The sequence below is a fragment of the Dendrobates tinctorius genome, unplaced genomic scaffold (genome assembly GCF_039654945.1).
Source record: "Dendrobates tinctorius isolate UK_male_01 unplaced genomic scaffold, ASM3965494v1 ptg000119l, whole genome shotgun sequence".
In the NCBI taxonomy this organism is placed as follows: domain Eukaryota; kingdom Metazoa; phylum Chordata; class Amphibia; order Anura; family Dendrobatidae; genus Dendrobates; species Dendrobates tinctorius.
The window spans coordinates 1,448,419-1,469,054 of NW_027361787.1; the positions used below are offsets into that span (position 1 = coordinate 1,448,419).

The 20,636-nt window shown below is 46.5% G+C and overlaps 2 protein-coding genes across 3 annotated transcripts; both read right to left on the reverse strand.

Moving 5' to 3' along the window:
• Positions 1-351: 351 nt before the first annotated feature.
• On the reverse strand, positions 352-5,489 carry LOC141101505 (uncharacterized). 2 transcript variants are annotated; one of them, XM_073590633.1, is made up of 3 exons: positions 5,392-5,489; positions 4,639-4,729; positions 352-1,909 (listed from the first exon to the last, which is right to left on the reverse strand). In XM_073590633.1, exon 3 carries the CDS (start codon positions 1,758-1,760, stop codon positions 555-557), a length of 1,206 nt encoding a protein of 401 aa, XP_073446734.1. In that variant the 5' UTR covers positions 1,761-1,909; positions 4,639-4,729; positions 5,392-5,489; the 3' UTR covers positions 352-554. The 2 variants fall into 2 exon arrangements, with proteins under 2 accessions (XP_073446734.1, XP_073446736.1); XM_073590635.1 differs by having other exon boundaries at positions 352-1,912.
• Positions 5,490-5,555: 66 nt separating this feature from the next.
• On the reverse strand, positions 5,556-11,006 carry LOC141101538 (gastrula zinc finger protein XlCGF66.1-like). The gene is made up of 4 exons (XM_073590663.1): positions 10,836-11,006; positions 6,083-6,232; positions 5,779-5,958; positions 5,556-5,696 (listed from the first exon to the last, which is right to left on the reverse strand). The coding sequence occupies exons 1-4, from the start codon at positions 10,854-10,856 to the stop codon at positions 5,556-5,558; spliced, it is 492 nt and encodes a 163-aa protein (XP_073446764.1). The 5' UTR covers positions 10,857-11,006.
• Positions 11,007-20,636: the final 9,630 nt, after the last annotated feature.

Here is a 20,636-nt window from a genome sequence, read left to right on the forward strand (position 1 = left end):
TTAGGAGTATTTCACCAAACTCCATTACAGTCCATAAATCCCCATGTCCCTTTTATCTAATGTCATTACTCACATAACTCTTCACATATTGACTACTGTATTGTCCTCATCACAGACACTACTTACTACCATATGACACCATTATTTACTCTCACAATGCCCTGCAGCTACCCCTATTAACCCTTGTGTATGCCAACCATACCTGCTAATGGCTCTGATGTCATTTTATGTCTCCATTCTGGCTAGAGCTCCCATAAGGTCATCTCATTAGCTGCAAAGTTAGTTAGCGAAAGTTTTTCCAAGATGGCAGCTCAGTCTGACATGGCTGTCCAATATATTTAGTACTGATCATTCTCGTACAATGAGTGTTTTTATTGTAACATGGCCAAACATGAGGAATGACAAGGGGTTGTCCTAGTAGTGGTCAACACCTTTAAGAAGATACAATTTTGAGTTAAAATATTTCCAACATTTTGAACATGAAAAAAGCTTCTCCCCATATGACTTCCCTGATATTTATTAAGAGTTGATTTCGGTAGAAAACATTTCCCACATTAAGAATATGATACAGGATTCTCCCCTGTGTGAGTTTTTTGGTGACTAAGAAGAGATGATTTCTTCACAAAACATTTCCCACATTCTGAACAGGAAAAAGGCTTCTCCCCTGTGTGAGTTCTTTGGTGCTTAAACAAATATGATTTACAGTTAAAACATTTCCCACATTCTGAGCAGGAAAAAGGCTTCTCCCCTGTGTGAGTTCTATGGTGATTAACCAAATCTGATTTCCAGTTAAAACATTTCCCACATTCTGAACAGCAAAAAGGCTTCTCCTCTGTATGAGTTCTATGGTGATTAACCAAATCTGATTTCTGGTTAAAACATTTCCCACATTCTGAACAGGGAAAAGGCTTCTCCCCTGTGTGAGTTCTCTTGTGATTAACAAGATGACAATTCTGGTTAAAACATTTCCCACATTCTGAACATGAAAAACGTTTCTCCCCTGTGTGAGTTCTTTGGTGCTTAACACAATCTGATTTATTGCGAAAACATTTCCCACATTCTGAACAGGAGAAAGGCTTCTCCCCCGTGTGAGTTCTCTGGTGATTAACACAATCTGATTTATTGCTAAAACATTTCCCACATTCTGAACAGGAAAATGGCTTCTCCCCTGTGTGAGTTCTCTGGTGATTAACACAATCTGATTTATTGCTAAAACATTTCCCACATTCTGAACAGGAAAAAGGCTTCTCCCCTGTGTGAGTTCTGTGGTGCCTAACCAAATCTGATTTCTGCCTAAAACATTTCCCACATTCTGAACATGAATATGGCTTCATTCCTGTATGAATTCTCTCATGTGTAACAAGATCTGAATTCTGCGTAAAACATTTCCCACATTTTGAACAGGAAAAAGGCTTCTCCCCTGTGTGAGTTCTGTGGTGCCTAACCAAATCTGATTTCTGGCTAAAACATTTCCCACATTCTGAACATGAATATGGCTTCTCCCCTGTGTGAATTCTCCCATGTGTAACAAGATCTGAATTCTGAGTAAAACATTTCCCACAATCTGAACAGGAAAATCTATTCTCTGTTATGTGAATTTTTTCATGTTTAAGAAAAGTCTTTTCAAGAAAACTATTTCCATGTTCTGAATATGAAAATGGCTCCTTTCCTTTAGAATCAATTAGTTTTTTACTGCTTATATTGTGACTTTGATTTTCCTTAGTAGTTGGTAATGAGCCAAAAGATGGGACCTGTTTCATAGGATCAGATGACAGATCTTTGCTGTGAAGGGATGATGGTATATCTGGAGTAATGTCATTCACTTCAATTGGATTCTGTGAGATCTCAAGATCATTATATTTAAAAATTGAAGATGTCAGCGTTCCCTCTGATCTCCTGGTGCAGTCATCTGCTAAAAATAAAACCAATTAATAATTTTGAATAAAATATCTTCAAATTTTATACTTTTGGACATTTCTACTTAAGCTGTCCATAAAAAAATACAAGCTTTTTAAAAATATTGAATTATTCTCCAAGACAACGACAGTTCACAGTCTAATCGAAAACCTCATAGCATGAACCAGTGCATCATGGTGTTCAATGGTTTGTTCATTCTGCTTCCCAAACATGGAATAAAAAGCCAACAATGTTATATAGGTCAAAATTATACCAATAAAACTTCTACTCATCTCACGGAAACACAAGACACCACTAAGGTCCATCATCTGTCAGAGGAAAACCAAAAGGTTTCCACAATATTTGTGGCTCAAAAGCTCTTGAAAAGCAACATGGCTTCCATAAACCAATCCAGCAATATCCGCTCTCCCAAAGTCAAATATCCACTCTCTTCTGAGCCTTGTAGTGCGCCCAAACCATATTTAGCATCCATATATTTGGCATTACTATAGTGAGAAGAACCCACTTAATTTACGGTGTGTGTTTCCTGGAGCACAATCTGGGCATTATGTGTTGGATAATAAAATGGCAAATGTGCAATTTTCATGTTGCAACATCCAGTGCGAGCTAATTTCCGTAAAGTGTCACTACTCCCATAGAATAATTCACTGAGGGTTATAATTTCCATAATGGAGTCACTTTATGGGGATTTCTACTGCTTTAGTTTCCTGTAATTGTGTTATATTAGGGCATCTGCAGATGGTGTGTCCCCTCTCCACTGGAATCTGCTCCTGCGATGTTTGATTCCATCACCAAGCAGCGCCTTATTTATTGTGCAGGCGTTGCTGGTAATAGAAGAGACGTCGAAACCAGAAGCTCTGGGTGGCGCTGGCTCTGTCCAGCCACTAAGATTAGGGTGCCTGAGACCAGTAGTTTCATCCAGCCTGGCAGTATGGGTTTGTGTGCTGTCCAGCAATCTGGTAGCAATCTGCTACCTGCTTAAGCCAATTAGAAAGCACCAAACCCTACTAAAGCTTGAAGCCTATTCCCGGAATCTGCCAGATACAGCCTTGTTCTCCTCTGGTTCAGTCCTCTGTGCTCAGCTGGTGTATTTGTTTCCTGGTGTAATCCCAGCCCCGCTTACTGACTACACTTGTGTCTTCTGATTTTGTACTTTCTCTGCCCTCCTGGTTATGACCAACTACCTGACTATTCTTCTTGCCATCTCACCCCACAGAATAGCAGGTAACACCATGGCCCAAGCCTAGGGGTCTCTGTGTAATTCCAGATCCATGAAGAGGGGTTAAGGGATGATGAGCAAGGCAATCACTGGGATCTGGAAAATAGAGTAGATAGAGCCAAGCCTTCTCGTGGTGGCCATCTTTTCATATGACAGGTGATCACTAACAGTGCTCCCAATACATCGTGTGTGTAAACTATTCCATCAAGATCTGTGTGCGAAAAGCTAAATGGCGCTCCTTCCTTTCTTACCCTACCATGTGCCCAGAAAGTAGTGTACAACCATATATAGGGGATTATTGGATTCAAGAGACATTGGAGAATAATTTGTAAGGTCCATTTGTTTCCTATTATCCTGGTGAAAACTCTCTGGGTAATTATAGTTTGGGGCACGGTGGCTCTTGGCAATCTAAACTATCGTAAGGGCCAATATTTTCTGTCAGATGAGTTTCAAGAAGAAAGATTAAACATTCATAGAGAACTTTTTATAATAGTGCAGAGCTGATGTGTCTTATATTTAGATCTCAGGCATCTGGCAGAGGTAATGGAGACCTTATTTTAAAGGCTACCAGGTAGTTGCAGACTCAGATAAGTGAGGCAGGCCGATCCCACCATCATCAGACTACCATACAAAATGAACCTGTACAAAAAGAACTAGAATAAAAAAACATGTTACCGTATTTTTGGGATTATAAGACGCTCCCCAAATTTTGAGGAGAAAAATAGGAATTTTTTTTTTTAATAAAATGGTGGTGTTTCTTATAATCCATGCGTCTTATTGCTGTGGTGAAGCGGGGTCCCAGAGTCGCTGCTGGAGGAGGCAAAGGTGGGGTGATGCTGCAAGCGGCAGGGTGGGATGAGGGTGGGTCCGATGTGCAGTGCACCGCTGCGATTGTTTGGTGCTGCTGGGGTGCCTGGTGCTGCTGCCCGGGGAGTCCGCTGCTGCGGGGGGACTCTGCCGACATTTCGTGAAAGGCCAGAACCCCCCGCATGTCCATGGTTTCCTCCTGTGTGGTGGACTCTGTGAACATGGCTGCTGGGGGGGCGGCACAAGCGCAGATGGAGATCTCGGTATCAAGATATCGGGAGATGATATTTCAGCCCTGAAATTAGATCTCAGGGATCTAGGAAGCCAACAGCATCATTACCCTCCACTTTCTCTTACAGGCCCAGCATAATATTTTTCTTCAAGTGATTTTATAACTTGTCAGCACATTCTACGTACGCTGTCATTTGGCTTTATAGTTTACAGATCTGGGCAGGGAACCGTCAACATCTTCTAATCCCAGGGGGGTAGGTGGATCCTCCAGGTCGTAAGTTCTATAGAAAAGGGCTTTCAATGCCCAAAGTCATTTGAACAGTTTTGGGTGGAGGAGAATGTTGTGGTCTGGAGGCAAAATGGTGATCATGGTAATACGGCCGGACTACACCACCGATAAAGCAGCCACAGCCGGTGACTGAGAGGAATCTGTGACTTCTCTGCATTCAGTGGTTACTACTCACCTGGGTAGTCATATGTGGGAATCTCCTCTTTACACGACTCATCATCTCTCACATATGTCTCTGTAGTAATAATATGGGTCAGATCTTCACCCTGAAACAAATATTGTAAAAGTCACAGACTGATGGAGAAGTCCCATCAATGATCAGCTTTAATCCTGCCATATCCATCGTTCTCATTATACAAGTTGTTGGAATAGGTTTAGTGCAACAACTCCATTCCTGTCAATGAGTGTTTAGTTGCTAGATTTGTATGCTGTTTATAAAGTTCAAAAAAAAAACTCACAGAGGCTCACACAGGGAGAGCATGTGACTGTATTTCCTGTTTTCCTGCTGTGTCTGTGTAAGAGAGAAGCAGCCTGCTGTAGATGCTGCACAGAGAGAGACACTCAAATGATTTATTCCTGATCTATTAAGCTTATCATATATTGTTCCTAAAAAAACAAGTTCTGTTGTCACACGCTTGGGGAGAATTGTGAGTAATCCGCTGCCAACACAAGGTCTGTGATGTATTAAGAGAAGTATAGAGTCTACATCACGTCAAATAATTATTCTCCTCTACTCCTTCTTGGTCAGATCTCTTCTGGAACACTGTGTCCAGTTCTGGGCACAACATTTAAAAAAAAACATTGACAAGCGAGAGCAAGATTAGAGAAGAGCTAACAGGATGGTGACATAAAACAAGACTGAGCACAAGACCGTCACAGCACTCTACACATCATAGGGGAGATCTCCTGACACCTTCTCTCCATCTACCTGATGATCCTGAGGAACACTGGGATCTTCTTGGTTACAGTCCTGTGGAAGAAGAGGACGGCGACATCTCTCTGGTGTTGTCCTCTTACTGGATAGATCTGGAGGAAACACATACAGGGACTGAATTCATTCTCTACATACAGATAATTATAGGCCGTGTGTATTTAGTCCTGTCTATTACCTGGAGATGTGAGGGGCTGAGGAACCTCCATTATGACGTCCTTGTACAGATCTCTGTGTCCTTCTAAATACTCCCACTCCTCCATGGAGAAATAGACAGCGACATCCTGACACCTTATAGGAACCTGACACATACAATGATACCGTCATCCCCCGATCCCTTCATAGTGTTACTGTATAATGTCCCAGCATTCCCAGCAGTGTCACCTCTCCAGTCAGCAGCTCAATCATCTTGTAGATGAGGTCTAGGATCTTCTGGTCATTGATGTCCTCATGGATCAGGGGGTGAGGTGGAGGCCCCGTGATTGGGCTCAGGGGTCTTACCCATCCCTCAGACACAGGGTCCTGACAACGATCACTAGAGGTCTTCTTCACCACTGTGTAATCCTGGTTATGGAGAGACACATTAATAAATCTCACTCCAGACATTTCCAGAGTCCTCTCCAGTTCTGTCCATCTGTTATTCCCACAGATAAGAATGATGTAATGTGACGTCATCAGAATCTCTCACCTCTCCAGTGAGACGGAAGAGGATCTCTAGGGTGAGGTGTAATATCCTCTCCGCCATCTTGTCTCTGTCCATATCCATCCTTGATGGGGAAATCAGGAAAATTCTCTTCTGTAGAAGATCTTCACTGAGAGGATCCCATATTGTAGAGACCTGAATGAGAAGAAGATCCGATGTAACATCATAAGAATCCTGTGTAATAATACAATTACTGGAGATAATAAGGGAAACATAGGAGGAGATTTATTATCTTACAGGGTTTAGTTTTCTTCCCTGACATCTACTAATAAAACCTATATATTTAGGCCACAGACAACAAGCAGTTTCCTCCTCGGAGTCGGCAGCTGAACACGTTCCTCATAGACTCATCTTCCATAACGCTAATTCTCGTCTCATTACCGACACTGGAATCGGCATTAGCAATACTGCAGGAGATATTCATTACACGCGACATGAGAAATAACTCCTTCATGATGAGGACGACATCTTCATCTTCTACTGTGGCTCTAGAGACAGATGTGGCCAGAGTCGGTCACTGACTCCATCCCCACCGGCCGTCTATATGAAGGTTTCCCGTCTTCCCCGCACTGGAATCTTCTCTCACGTTAGATCTCAGCTCTGAGTCACACACAGAAGTTTGAGGCTTTTAGAAAAGATTTTTAGTTTCCACAAACACAACGGACAGAAATGATCTGATCCCAAAGTCTCCATGTACAGTGATTTATGGGGTTTATTTCTGGCCTTAGGCTTTCCTATATTACAAGATCGATGTGAAGACTTTTCTGCCCAATGATGATATAACTATTCTCGGAGTGACGCCTTTATAACCAGATAATAGTATGTTTGCAGCTTGCAGAGCACAGCGGCTCCTTCTTCAGGCAGCTGCAACAATCCAGTCTCTCTCAGCACTGACAGCTTCTATGGCTGCTCTGGGGAGAAAACTTATTTTTGTGGTAAAATGTAATTATTTTTTCCTCATCGCCCAATGGTATAAAATTCTGGGACACAGATGAGTAATTGAGAGGTGGCGGGTGTAACATGGCGCCTCTTATTGGGGGCTCTGATAATGTGACCCCCTAACACCATAAGAGCAGACTCGGCCCTGTCAGACGGCGCTCCTTCCCTCCTGAGGAGTGTCCGGCCCCTTATGGGGTATCGGCGCTCAGGGGAAATTGTGGAACAAGTGGTTTCTGTTTTCTCCTCTTCTCCCGTGTGATAATTACAGACTTGGGGACGGAGCGACATTTTAGTGGGAACATTTCATTCCTCCGCTCAATGTTACACAATTCTGTGCCCCCTGAGGGTTAATAATCCTCCCTGACCCCTAGAGGAGCCCCCCAGAGGTGGAGGGGGTAACATGGGGCCACTTGTGGGGTCTCTGCTGTTCTGGTGTCAGCGCTCTTCACACGTCACACGGCGTCCGCCGTCTATCCCAGCCACAATGGCGCCCCTTCCCTCCCGAGCCTGTGGGGTATCGGCACTCAGGAGACACGGCGCACTGTGCGGCCTCAGCGCTCCTGTCACCTGTAGGACAATGATACATTGGGGGGAAAGTCACATTTCTGTGAGGAAAACAGTAAAATTGTCATTTGTTCCTTCCACATTGCTGAAATTCCTGTCACACTGTCCGAATTCAGAGATTGTCCTGTCAGAAAGGAGAAGACAGGGAGCGAAAGGGTTAATAGGACTCACAGGAGGAACCAGCACAGAAAGCAGAAGGTCCAGGAGCATCCGCCACATATATGGCTGCTCTGTGCACAGGACCTGTGATGAGGTCACAGGAGGGGAGGAGTCAGGGGTCACATGATCAGGGGCCTCAGTGTGTGCAGGACTCTGCTGTGCTGGTTGTCATGGTGCTGGATGAGGGGAAGTTTCTGTGTGGGGTCAGGAGGGGTTTACAGGGTGGATGTAGCAGAGCCGCGTGTGTACGAGGTGTACGGAGAGGAGCCGCGTGTGTGCGAGGTGTACGGAGCCGAGCCGCGTGTGTGCGAGGTGTACGGAGCCGAGCCGCGTGTGTGCGAGGTGTACGGAGCCGAGCCGCGTGTGTGCGAGGTGTACGGAGCCGAGCCGCGTGTGTGCGAGGTGTACGGAGCCGAGCCGCGTGTGTGCGAGGTGTACGGAGCCGAGCCGCGTGTGTGCGAGGTGTACGGAGCGGAGCCGCGTGTGTGCGAGGTGTACGGAGCCGAGCCGCGTGTGTGCGAGGTGTACGGAGCCGAGCCGCGTGTGTGCGAGGTGTACGGAGCCGAGCCGCGTGTGTGCGAGGTGTACGGAGCCGAGCCGCGTGTGTGCGAGGTGTACGGAGCCGAGCCGCGTGTGTGCGAGGTGTACGGAGCCGAGCCGCGTGTGTGCGAGGTGTACGGAGCCGAGCCGCGTGTGTACGAGGTGTACGGAGCCGAGCCGCGTGTGTACGAGGTGTACGGAGCCGAGCCGCGTGTGTACGAGGTGTACGGAGCCGAGCCGCGTGTGTACGAGGTGTACGGAGCCGAGCCGCGTGTGTACGAGGTGTACGGAGCCGAGCCGCGTGTGTACGAGGTGTACGGAGCCGAGCCGCGTGTGTACGAGGTGTACGGAGCCGAGCCGCGTGTGTACGAGGTGTACGGAGCGGAGCCCTGTGTGTACGAGGTGTACGGAGCCGAGCCGCGTGTGTACGAGGTGTACGGAGCCGAGCCGCGTGTGTACGAGGTGTACGGAGCCGAGCCGCGTGTGTACGAGGTGTACGGAGCCGAGCCGCGTGTGTACGAGGTGTACGGAGCCGAGCCGCGTGTGTACGAGGTGTACGGAGCCGAGCCGCGTGTGTACGAGGTGTACGGAGCCGAGCCGCGTGTGTACGAGGTGTACGGAGCCGAGCCGCGTGTGTACGAGGTGTACGGAGCGGAGCCCTGTGTGTACGAGGTGTACGGAGCCGAGCCGCGTGTGTACGAGGTGTACGGAGCCGAGCCGCGTGTGTACGAGGTGTACGGAGCCGAGCCGCGTGTGTACGAGGTGTACGGAGCCGAGCCGCGTGTGTACGAGGTGTACGGAGCCGAGCCGCGTGTGTACGAGGTGTACGGAGCCGAGCCGCGTGTGTACGAGGTGTACGGAGCCGAGCCGCGTGTGTACGAGGTGTACGGAGCCGAGCCGCGTGTGTACGAGGTGTACGGAGCCGAGCCGCGTGTGTACGAGGTGTACGGAGCCGAGCCGCGTGTGTACGAGGTGTACGGAGCCGAGCCGCGTGTGTACGAGGTGTACGGAGCCGAGCCGCGTGTGTACGAGGTGTACGGAGCCGAGCCGCGTGTGTACGAGGTGTACGGAGCCGAGCCGCGTGTGTACGAGGTGTACGGAGCCGAGCCGCGTGTGTACGAGGTGTACGGAGCCGAGCCGCGTGTGTACGAGGTGTACGGAGCCGAGCCGCGTGTGTACGAGGTGTACGGAGCCGAGCCGCGTGTGTACGAGGTGTACGGAGCCGAGCCGCGTGTGTACGAGGTGTACGGAGCGGAGCCCTGTGTGTACGAGGTGTACGGAGCGGAGCCGTGTGTGTACGAGGTGTACGGAGCGGAGCCGTGTGTGTACGAGGTGTACGGAGCGGAGCCGCGTGTGTACGAGGTGTACGGAGCGGAGCCCTGTGTGTACGAGGTGTAATGTTTTAGACTCAAATTTTTAAATTTCACAGAGTGAAAATGGAAAACAAGGAGATTTCTGGGCACAGTAAACTATTTGATACCATCACAAAATCATTCATATGGCCAGGTACAGCAGCAGTAGAAATAACAAGTAGAGGAGGGAGAGAGAGAAGCACCACTGCATGATCGCGCACACTGACCCAGGGATAGATTATAATATAGTGAAATAATCTATATTGATACACGGAATTATGTAAAATTAAAACATAAGTAAAATCACAAGACTATGGCTTCCATGATGTCTACAATACAGAAAACATGTTAGCATAAAGACATACACAATATATAAATAGGTCCAATTTAAGGTGATATAATACACTCTCCCTGCTACTATGGCTCATGATGACTTACAAGACCCTAAGCATAGTGTGGTCAACCAATATAGAATCATGACCAAAACTGCCATAAAGACCATTAAACTCAATAGGGCCCCCTGATACAATCTAGCCAGGACTACAATGAGTCCAGGCCACCAAGAGGCAAGAGTCCGACCTTGAATATGCAAGTAGCCCAGTAAAAGAGCCAAGGAGGGGGAGCTAAAAAGTAATAATATTACCAGAAGAGATCATATGCCACAAATAGAATGCAGATCCATGGATGCCAAGCCCTAGACCATGACCCCACGCGTATCGCCGTAACCTGTACGGTTTCGTCAGGGGAAGTATGGAGATGATGATCCATAGGGCTTAAATACCTTGCAGGTGTCCATAAAGATGTTCCGGTGTGCTGGGGACATCCTCTCATTAGAATGAACCGGGAGTGAAAAAAACCGGCGTCCCGGTCATGAGCGCAGGGCCCAAACATTTAGGCCGCATTACAACCGTGCATGCGCCATGCCGGCCTATAGGAGGCTCACGCTGACATTCATACAGTGCTTGCGTCTAGTGGAACGCAGGCCTAGATGCCTGAGCCGCATTAGAATCGCGCATGCGCTAAGCCAACCAGTAGTGAGCTCATATTGATGTATGAAAAAGTGCGCGCAGCTCCCGGGAGACAAAGACACATAAACGGACTGGACATACATAGACACACAGACAAGGAGGACAACAGCACATAAATACAAAAACATATATATATATATATATATATATATACACCATTATAATAATGATGACCATTTAATAATGAATGATCCAGGACAGAAAACTCTCTAATACATCCAGGATCTAATTGATGGAAAAATGAAATGATGTCTATAACAATAATTTATGGCCAACATACGCACTAGAGTATTTCAAGGTGCAATCCTGTGAAAAAGTGCATCAAGAGGCCTATATATAGATCCGAAATCAATGATTTATGGCAAAGATACGCATTAGAATGTCTCAAGGTAAAATCCTATGAAAAAGTGCATCAAAAAGGCCTATATATATCCAATATCAACAATCCAATAACAAGGAATAGCACAGCACTCCCTGGGAAAGGGCTGCCATGCAAGGAACAGCCAGGCCATCAATGGAAACAATAAGGGGGGGATAATAACTGAGCAATACAGTCATAGCTACAGATTTATTATTGAAAGAGTATATACATATACCCCATATTTGAGGGACAGTGTGGCCAAAAGTGAGCCGGGAATACCCCATCAAATCCGAATAGAGGAAAGACACACGTATCGCCCACAAAAAACATATATAAACTGTTGCATACTGAAAAGTGTGTACTATCGTGATATATCCCTCCTAATAGACCCAAGATAAGGTTAGGAAAACTAGAAGAGGGATTCCCCCTATCTGCACACCTAACAGTTCCAAGAATAACCAGAAGCAGAGTCCTCGTGAGCCAGTAGGAACTATCCACCACTCTCATCCTCAATTGTGTAAGCTAGATAGTAGGACAATATGTTATTCCATGTGAATGGAGGGAACTCTTGAATAGAATAAGTCCCAATAGGAAGTAACCCAAACCCAAGGTTCTAATCATTGGCATAAAGAGGTCCCCCTGTCTAATACCGGCAGGAAAATCTCGGGTAAACCGGAGTCCATCTTGGTATAAGGATAAAAAAGAGCCAGAACAAAATACTCATAGACCAAAAGATCCTAACATCGGCCTTACAGTTCTCTATTATATAAGGTAAATACTGGGATAATGTATCCTTCACTAAGAGGCAAGGAACTCTCAATAGAGGAAGTCCACATGAAAAATGTCCCAAATCCAAGCGTTGTAATGGTTGAGATAAAGAGGACCTCTGCGTCAGTGTGCGCTATCATGCAGTGGTGCTTTTTTCTCTCCCTCCTACAGTCAAAATGGAGCCACAGGTTACACAGAAATTTCTCCATAAACCTGAGGCCAGGAATGATTGCACACGGCCGGGTTCCAATGGGGAGAGTCACTGTTTTGCTTTTGGAGCACTAATTTGGCAGTTCTCTCTTGTGGGGCCAAATGTAAAGCCCCCGATGTTTGTGGACAACATACGACCCCCTAAAGTGACCCCATTTCAGACACTGTACCCCTCAGGGAAGTCATCTAAGTGAGTAATGGGCATTTTTATCTTACAGGTGTCACTGATTTCTTTACCACTTGGCTGTGAAGATAATATTACATTTGTTCCGAGGTGCAGCGCAGGGTTCAGCTCAGGGACATCTGAGTGGGCTCCTAACCAGGTGTTATGGTGGTGCCTCACATGGCCTCTCAGCGCCTCCCTACTCACTATAGTGACTGCAGCTTCTCAGCATGTTGCCTCCATTTAGCCTTGGGGGATTGGCCAGTCTCTACAGGAATTTAACCCTGCTGTGTCCTTCACAGATTAGGTTCCCCAGCCTATCCCGTGCCGGCAGGTTCTATATTAGGCAGCTCCACCAGCTGCTCTCTGCTGGATGTTGGTTCTTAGGCAGTTCACTTTGCCTGTTGTACCTCACACATGTCTCTGACCCACCAATCAGCTGAGGTTGTCTTGGGGACTACCCTGGAGTAGTTCCTGGTGTCTACCAGCTGTCCAGCCTATCCTCTCCACCAGTAGCCCTAGTGAAGTCCTGGTGGACACCTAGTTACACCTCTCTAGAGTAAGCCTGGCCGATGGTGCAGTGGGTCCACATCCACCAGTGTTACACCAAGTAACTGTGCACACCTCACAACTTTTGAAGTACAGATAGAGGCACAGATCATGCGGCGCACATAGCAGCAAATTTTGGCCTCACCCTAATCCACGGCCACTTACCTCTGCTTTCTCCCCCGGCAGGAGGAGTTGTCAGAGGGACGCTGGTAGTGAGGGAAATTCAGCAGACGCCTGAGACTGCAGGGTGTAGACCCAAATCCGGGACTGTCCGCTGTATCCGGGACAGTTGGGACTAGAGATGAGCAGGTGGATTCATGGCTGTCTGGTCCAGCGTGCGTGGGACCTGGGGATTATTTTTTGTGCCTTCATTCACAGTCGGAGCCTCCAGAACGTTCTCCTCTTTATGTAGCGTCACTATACGACATCCGGCTTATTTGTGTCTGTAAGGCCGTGTTCACACATTGCAGAAATATGGTGTTTTTTGTTTTCTGCAGGATCCGCACCATCTACAATAACGATCTTCTCCCCCTTATTTGATGCGTTCTTGGTGCAGAGGTGAAGTCGCGTTTTTATTGAGCTTTTTAGAGGACAGAAAAGCTTTGATTCTGCACTTAATAAAGTTTCTGCAGTTTTTTACCTGCGATTTTATTAGAGAGAAAAAATCCCCAAATCGGCACAGATCAGCCGCGTGCCTTGGGCGCCCAGCGGGCGCCTTTTATGGTAAAGTAGTTTTTATTAAGGATTTATTTACATAAATGGGGTAAAGAAAAAGGGGAGAGACAGATTATAAATACCCAGTAAGGGTGGTTTCACATTTGCGTTTAAGGCCGCAGCGTCGGCCTGCGCACGGCCTCCGCTAGTAGCTCCGCCTACAGGAGCATGACGCTGCATGCGTCCCCTATCTTTAGCACTGAGGACGCACGTCGTGCGCAGGTATGCGTTTGGCGCCGCACGCGTCCTTTTGACGCTGCGCCGAGCGCACCAAATTGCAACAGGTTGCGGGGGGGGATTTGAACTTTTATATTTTTTAAATATTTTTAAAAACTTTTTTTCCCTTTTGGCCTGCTTCAATAGTTTCCATGGCAGACTAGAAGCTGCCATAACTCGGTCGGCTCTGCTACATACAGGCGATGATCAGATCTCCTGTATGTAGCAGAATACCTCACTTGTACTGACGTGTGCTGGGAAAGATGCGGGCTCACCGCCGGAGCCGACATCAAAGGGAGAGAAGCTACCTGCACTGTACTAGTACAGTCGTGAAGGGGTTAAGGAAAATGGGGAAAAGGGAAAAATGAAAGGGATAGAAAGAAAATGGAAAAGATTGGTCTGCACCGGATAGGCCGGGAAAGGGGTTACGGGACACATGTAATACCTTATGTATAAAACATTTAAGAGGCGGGAGGGGAAGAGAAGGAATGGGAAAGGCGAGGAAAGAAAAGGGGAGAAAGGAAGAACAGCTGTAACCAGGCGGAGAGACGAGAATCTAGAGGAATACTGACTGTTAGGCTGTGTTCACACACAGCGGTTTTTTCGCGGTTTTTCCCGTGGATTTGCCAAAAAATCTGTGGGAAAAACGCGACGAAGAAGCTTCCCATTCATTTCTATGCATTTTGCACTTTTTGTGCACATTGATGCGTTTTTTACTGCAAAAAAAACATTGCGGTAAAAAACGCAGCATGCTCATAAATTTCGCGTTTTTTTACGCATTTCCTGCTTTTTCCATGAAACGCGCGGAAAACACGCAGAAAAAAATGCACGGTTTCTGGGAAGGTAGTCCTGTTTTTCAGCAGAAAATTTCTGCTACGTGTGCACATGGCCTAAGGCTAACTGCACACGGTGATTTTCCTCCTGCGGATTTTTCCGTACAGATTTGAAGAAATCCGTAGGTCAAATGACCGGCATTTTTCCTGCGGATTTCTTCCTTTTTTATTGCGGTTTTTGTGTGGTTTTCCCCTGCAGATTTCCCCCTATGGATTTGGAGAATGGAGCAGGTGGAAAACCGCACAAAAGAAGTGACATGCTGCATTTTTTGTACCGCACAAAAACCGTGTGGAAAAAAACGCAGCGTCTGCACAGCGGGTTTTTTTTCCATTGATTTACATGCTACTGTAAATCACTTTGCGGATCTGCAGCGTTTCTGCGCGGTAAAATCCGCTGCGGATCCACAGGAAAAATGCATCGTGTGCACATGGCCTTAGGCTGTGTGCACACGATGCAGATTTGCAGTGGATCCGCAGCGGATTTTACCGCGCAGAAACGCTGCAGATCCGCAAAGTGATTTACAGTACCTTTAAAATGAATGAAAAAAAAAAACGCTGTGCAGACGCTGCAGATTTTTCCGCGCGGTTTTCCCGCGGTACAAAATCCGCAGCATGTCACTTCTTTTGTGCGGTTTTCCATCTCCCCTGTCACCAAATCCACAGGGGGAAAACCGCAATGGAAAACCGCACAAAAACCGCAAGAAAACCGCGTGAAAAATGGAAGAAATCCGCAGGAAAAATGCAGGTCATTTGACCTGCGGTTTTCTTCCATTCTGCACGGAAAAATCCGCAGGGCAAAAAAGTACGACTGCACTCAGCCTTAGGCCATGTGCACACGCTGCAGTTTTTGCTGCGGTTCTGCTGCGGTTTTGGCCCTGCAGAACTGCAGCAGTTTCGCAGACATGGTACTTTACCATGTTAGCCTATGGGTTTTCAAAACCGCAGTGCTCACGCTGCGGTTTTTTACCTGCGGAAAAGCTGCAGGTTTTTTTCCGCAGCATGTCAATTGTTTCTGCGGATTCTGCTGCGGTTTCACACCTTTAACATAGTAGAGGTGTGAAACCGCAGGCCAAACCGCAGCAAAAACGCAGGTCACTTTACCTGCGGCTTTACCTGCGGTTCCGCAGGAAAAAACCCGCAGGTGAATCCGCAGTGTGTGCACATAGCCTAACATCATGGAAGATACTGATTGTTGGAGTTTAAGGCCCTGTGCACACGGTGCAGATTCTGTGCAGTTCTGCAGCAGATTTGGCCCTGCAGAACTGCAGCAGAAAAGCAGCAGAACTGCACGTGATGTACAGTACCATTTAAGGCTATGTAAAACAAAAAAGGCTGTGCACATGCTGCAGATTTTTCTGCGCAGATTTGGTGCAGAATAAGGCTGAGTGCAGACGGAGTTTTGAGCCCTGTGGATTTTTCCGTGCAGAATGGAAGAAAACCGCAGGTCAAATGACCTGCATTTTTCCTGCGGATTTCTTCCATTTTTCACGCGGTTTTCTTGCGGTTTTTGTCCGGTTTTCCATTGCGGTTTTCCCCCTGCGGATTTGGTGACAGGGGAGATAGAAAACCGCACAAAAGAAGTAACATGCTGCGGATTTTGTACCGCAGGAAAACCGCGTGGAAAAATCCGCAGCAGTTTTTTTTTTTTCCATTCATTTTAAAGCTACTGTACATCACAATGCAGATATGCAACGTTTCTGCGCGGTAAAATCCGCTGCGGATCCGCTGGAAATCTGCCTCGTGTGCACACATTGCAGATTCTGCTGTGGAATTTTCCGTGCAGATTTTGTTAAATCCGCAGGTAAAATGACCGGCATTTTACCTGCAGATTTAGTGCAGTTTTTGTTTGGATTTCCCCTGCAGTTTTCCACCTGCAGATTTCTATAATGGAGCAGATGTAAGGCTAAGTGCACACGTACTTTTTTGCCCTGCGGATTTTTCCGCGCAGAATTGAAGAAATCCGCAGGTCAAATTACCTGCATTTTTCCTGCGGATTTCTTCTCTTTTTTTTGCGGTTTTCTTGCGGCTTTTTTGCGGTTTTCCACTGCGGATTTGGAGAATGGAGCAGGTGGAAAACTGCACAAAAGAAGTGACATGCTGCATATTTTGAACCACAAGAAAACCGTGCGGAAAAATCCGCAGTATCTGCACAGCATTTTTTTTTCTATTGATTAACATGCTACTGTACATCACACTGCGGATCTGCAGTGTTTCTGCGCGGAAAAATCCGCTGCGGATCCGCAGGAAATCTGCATCGTGTGCACATGGCCTAAGTGCACACGGTGTGGCTCCACCCACGGATTTTTCCGCGTGGATTTTAAGAAATCCGCAGGTCAAATGACCTGCATTTATCCTGTGGTTTTTGTGCGGTTTTCCACTGCGGTTTTCCCCCTGTGGATTTGGAGAATTTGGCAGGTGGAAAACCGCACAAAAGAAGTCACATGCACTTCTTTTAAAACTGCAGCAAATCTGCTCTGATTTTTCCGCACCGTCTGCACAGGTTTTTTTTTTTTAAATTTATTTACATTGTACTGTAAATCACAGTGCGGATCTGCAGCGTTTCTGCGCGGAAAAATCCGCTGCGGATCCGCAGGAAATCTGCACCGTGTGCACATGGCCTAAAACTGCAGCAGAACTGCACAAAAGAAGTGACATGCTGCAGAAATCCGCACCAAATCTGCACAGAAAAATCTGCATGTGCACAGCAGTTTTTGTTTTACATAGCCTTAAATGGTACTGTACATCACTTGCAGTTCTGCTGGGCCAAATCTGCTGGGCCAAATCTGCTGCTGAACTGCAGAAGAATCCGCACCGTGTGCACACAGCCTAAAGAAGCAGCATGTCGCTTCTTTTGTGCGGTTTTGCTGCAGTTTTCCACCTGCTCCAATATAGAAATCTGCAGGTGGAAAACCGCAGGGGAAATCCACACAAAAACTGCACTAAAACTGCAGGTAAAACACAGGTCATTTTACCTGCAGATTTAACAAAATCTGCGCGAAAAATTCCACAGCAGAATCCGCACCGTGTGCACATAGCCTAATAGCGCCGCAGTTCTCATGAAATCTCATCCACTTTGCTTGGACAATTAAACGCAGCAGAAAATCCGCAGCATTTACTCTACATGTGAACACGGTCTAAACTTCATAGCAAAGTGGGCGTGATTCCATGAAATCTGCGCTCTCTGTGGTCTGAAGACCCTGCGGACCTCTGGGGCTTTGATGCGTTTTCCCTTTATAGGCTTCTTCTGAAAAAAATGTATTAAGAGAAAAAATGTATGAAGAGAAAACCGCCGTCACATTTATAAGCGCAGAATCAAAGCTTCTCTGTACTAATAAACAAGTGTTAAATGCGGCTTCATATCTGCCAAAAACATCAAATATGGAGAAAAATGCAAAAAAGAAGAAACGCAGCAAACGCACAATAATCAGGGAAGATTGTCACTACGTCATCTGGGTCAGACATTTACAGAAGAAAGAACGCAGCATTTACGCTACGTGTGAACACGTCCTCCGCATCACAGCTTTATCACAAAACCAGGGGAAGAGTCCTGAGGAGATCATTTGCATATTCCCAGTGCCTTCTGGGATAAGTGAAGAGTCTCCGCGAGCTCAACGATCACTGGGTTTTGGCCGTTGCAGCTGAAAAGAGGAAATCAGAATTTTGGCTCATCTTTCATCCTTTTTAAGAAATCTCAATATGGAAGAGGCCAGGAGCCATTTGGTGAGCTGCATTTCTTGCTACATGTTCACAGACTTACCAGTGGAAAAGCCAAACTTCACATGCCACAAATGCAAGCTTGTGTCCCTGTTGGAGGAAAAGTTACAAAATCTCGAAGAGAGGTTGGCTACGTTGAAGATCATTAAGGAAGGTGAAGAGTTCTTGGACAGAGCAGAATTATCTCTTCATGTTACAGAAAGAGAAGAAATTCGAAGTGCACCTGAAGAAACAGAGGAATGGAGACATGTGACCCAGAGAAGCAGGAGGATCAGGAGGCAGTCAGCGCCCATACTACTCAGGAACCAGTACCAGGCTCTCACGCAGGAAAACGATGAAGAAATACATCAGGATAAGACTTTGCCAACAAACAGCAACCTTGTACGCCTTCAGAGTCCTCCTGGATGGAGAAAGAAAAATGTTGTGAAGAAGAAACGGAGAGTGGTGGTCATGGGGGATTCCCTGTTGAGAGGAACAGAGGCCGCTATCTGCAGACCGGATATAACATAAGAGAAATGTGCTGTCTTCCAGGTGCAAAAATTAAAGATGTCTCTGACAGGATATCAGGACTCTTCAGACCTACAGATGACTACCCATTCCTGCTACTACATGTGGGGACAAATGACACCGCAAGAAACGACCTGGAAACCATCTGCAGAGACTTTGAAGACTTAGGCAAGAAAGTGAAAGAACTGGGAGCGCAGGTTGTTATGATTGAGTGACCGTAGGAGGCAGACACAAAAATAGAAGCTACGTCCAGAAAACCAGAGGAGCTGGCAACTATCCGATTGCAGACCCCTGAACCTAACAACACAACTAGCAGTAGCCGTGGGGGGTACCTACGGTGCCCTAGACCCCTCGAACACAGCCGGAAGACTATATAGCCTAAAGATAGAAAGGGAAATCTAAACTGCCCCAGAGCAGACCCCAAAGTAAAAGGCAGCCCCCAACATATAATGACGGTGAAGCAAGATGAAAAAACACTGACACAGATAGAAAGAGAGGCTGAGCAAACGTTGGGGCCCTATCTAATCTAAACAGGAAAGGAAAGGAAAGCTGCTGTCTGCAATCGGCAAAAAACCCTATCAAAAACATAGGCCAGCAAGCTGAAATGGAAAAAGACCCTGAAGCAACTAAGCTTCAAAACTAAAACAGCACTCTGGTATTTTCAGGAGACAGCGCTAAGGAGTTCAGCTCACCCCAGCAGGGGATGGCTGAAATCCAGAAAAAACAAAGCAAAGCAAAAAGCAAGGAAGAAAACTTAGCTTTAGCAGAGCAGGAATTCAGACTGGACTCCAAGGATACCACAGAGAAATCACCCGCAGGGAGAATGGGCGTATGCAGCCTTATATCCAGTCTGTGACTCCACTCAGCCAGTCATCATCATTAATCTCAGGTGTCTGATAATCAGACTCACTACCTCTCCTTACCAGAAGAGGGAGTTCCTCGGGCCTCAGTGATGAAGAGGAAAATGAACTCACAACAGTACATCCCCCTTGAGGAGGGGTCACCGAACCCTCAACCACGCCACCAGGGCGATCAGGGTGTGCCTGATGTAAGGCACGCACCAGTCTTTTAGCATGAACATCAGAGGCAGAGACCCAGGAATTATCCTCCTGACCATAACCCTTCCACTTAACCAAATACTGGAGTCTCCGTCTAGCCAGACGAAAATCCAGTACTTTCTCTACCTCATATTCAATGTTACCTTCAACCAATACAGGGTCTGGAGGTGCCACTCCCGGAACAACAGGTTCAACAAATCTCTTCAACAAGGACTTATGAAACACATTATGGATTTTAAATGTGACAGGAAGAGCCAAATGAAAAGAGACCGGATTAATAATCTCCAAAATCTTGTAAGGTCCAATAAATCTAGGCTTAAACTTAGGAGAAGCCACCTTCATAGCAATATTTTTTGATGATAACCACACCAAATCACCAACCTTAAACTGGGGACCAATGGTCCTATGTCGGTTGGAAAACCGCTGGGCCTTTTCCTGGGAGAGAGATAACTTATCCACCACTTGGTCCCAGATCTGGTGCATTCTCTCCACCACAGTGTCAACCCCTGGGCAGGCAGATGGCTCCACCTGCCCTGAAGAAAATCGAGGATGAAACCCAAAGTTACAAAAAAAAGTGACATCAAAGTGGCAGAACTAGCTCTGTTATTTAAAGCAAATTCGGCCAAGGGTAAAAATGAAACCCAATCATCCTGATCAGCGGAAATAAAACATCTCAAATATGACTCCAAGGTCTGGTTTGTTCTCTCTGTCTGCCCATTGGTCTGAGGGTGAAAGGCAGAGGAGAAGGACAACTGAATTCCCAGCTTGGAACAGAAAGAAAATCTAGACACAAACTGAACTCCTCTGTCAGACACAATGTTCTCAGGAATCCCGTGCAAGCGAAACACCTGTTGCAAAAACAGG

Excerpts from the sequence above, each read along its gene's own strand:
- LOC141101505 (XM_073590633.1), bottom strand. The coding sequence starts at position 1,760 with ATGAAACAGGTCCCATCTTTTGGCTCATTACCAACTACTAAGGAAAAT.
- LOC141101538 (XM_073590663.1), bottom strand. The coding sequence starts at position 10,856 with ATGGTCATCATTATTATAATG. Across the intron at positions 5,959-6,082 it reads TCTTCCGTCTCACTGGAGAG|GATTACACAGTGGTGAAGAA; the intron begins GTGAGAGATTCT and ends CTCCATAACCAG. Across the intron at positions 5,697-5,778 it reads TTGAGCTGCTGACTGGAGAG|GTTCCTATAAGGTGTCAGGA; the intron begins GTGACACTGCTG and ends TGTATGTGTCAG.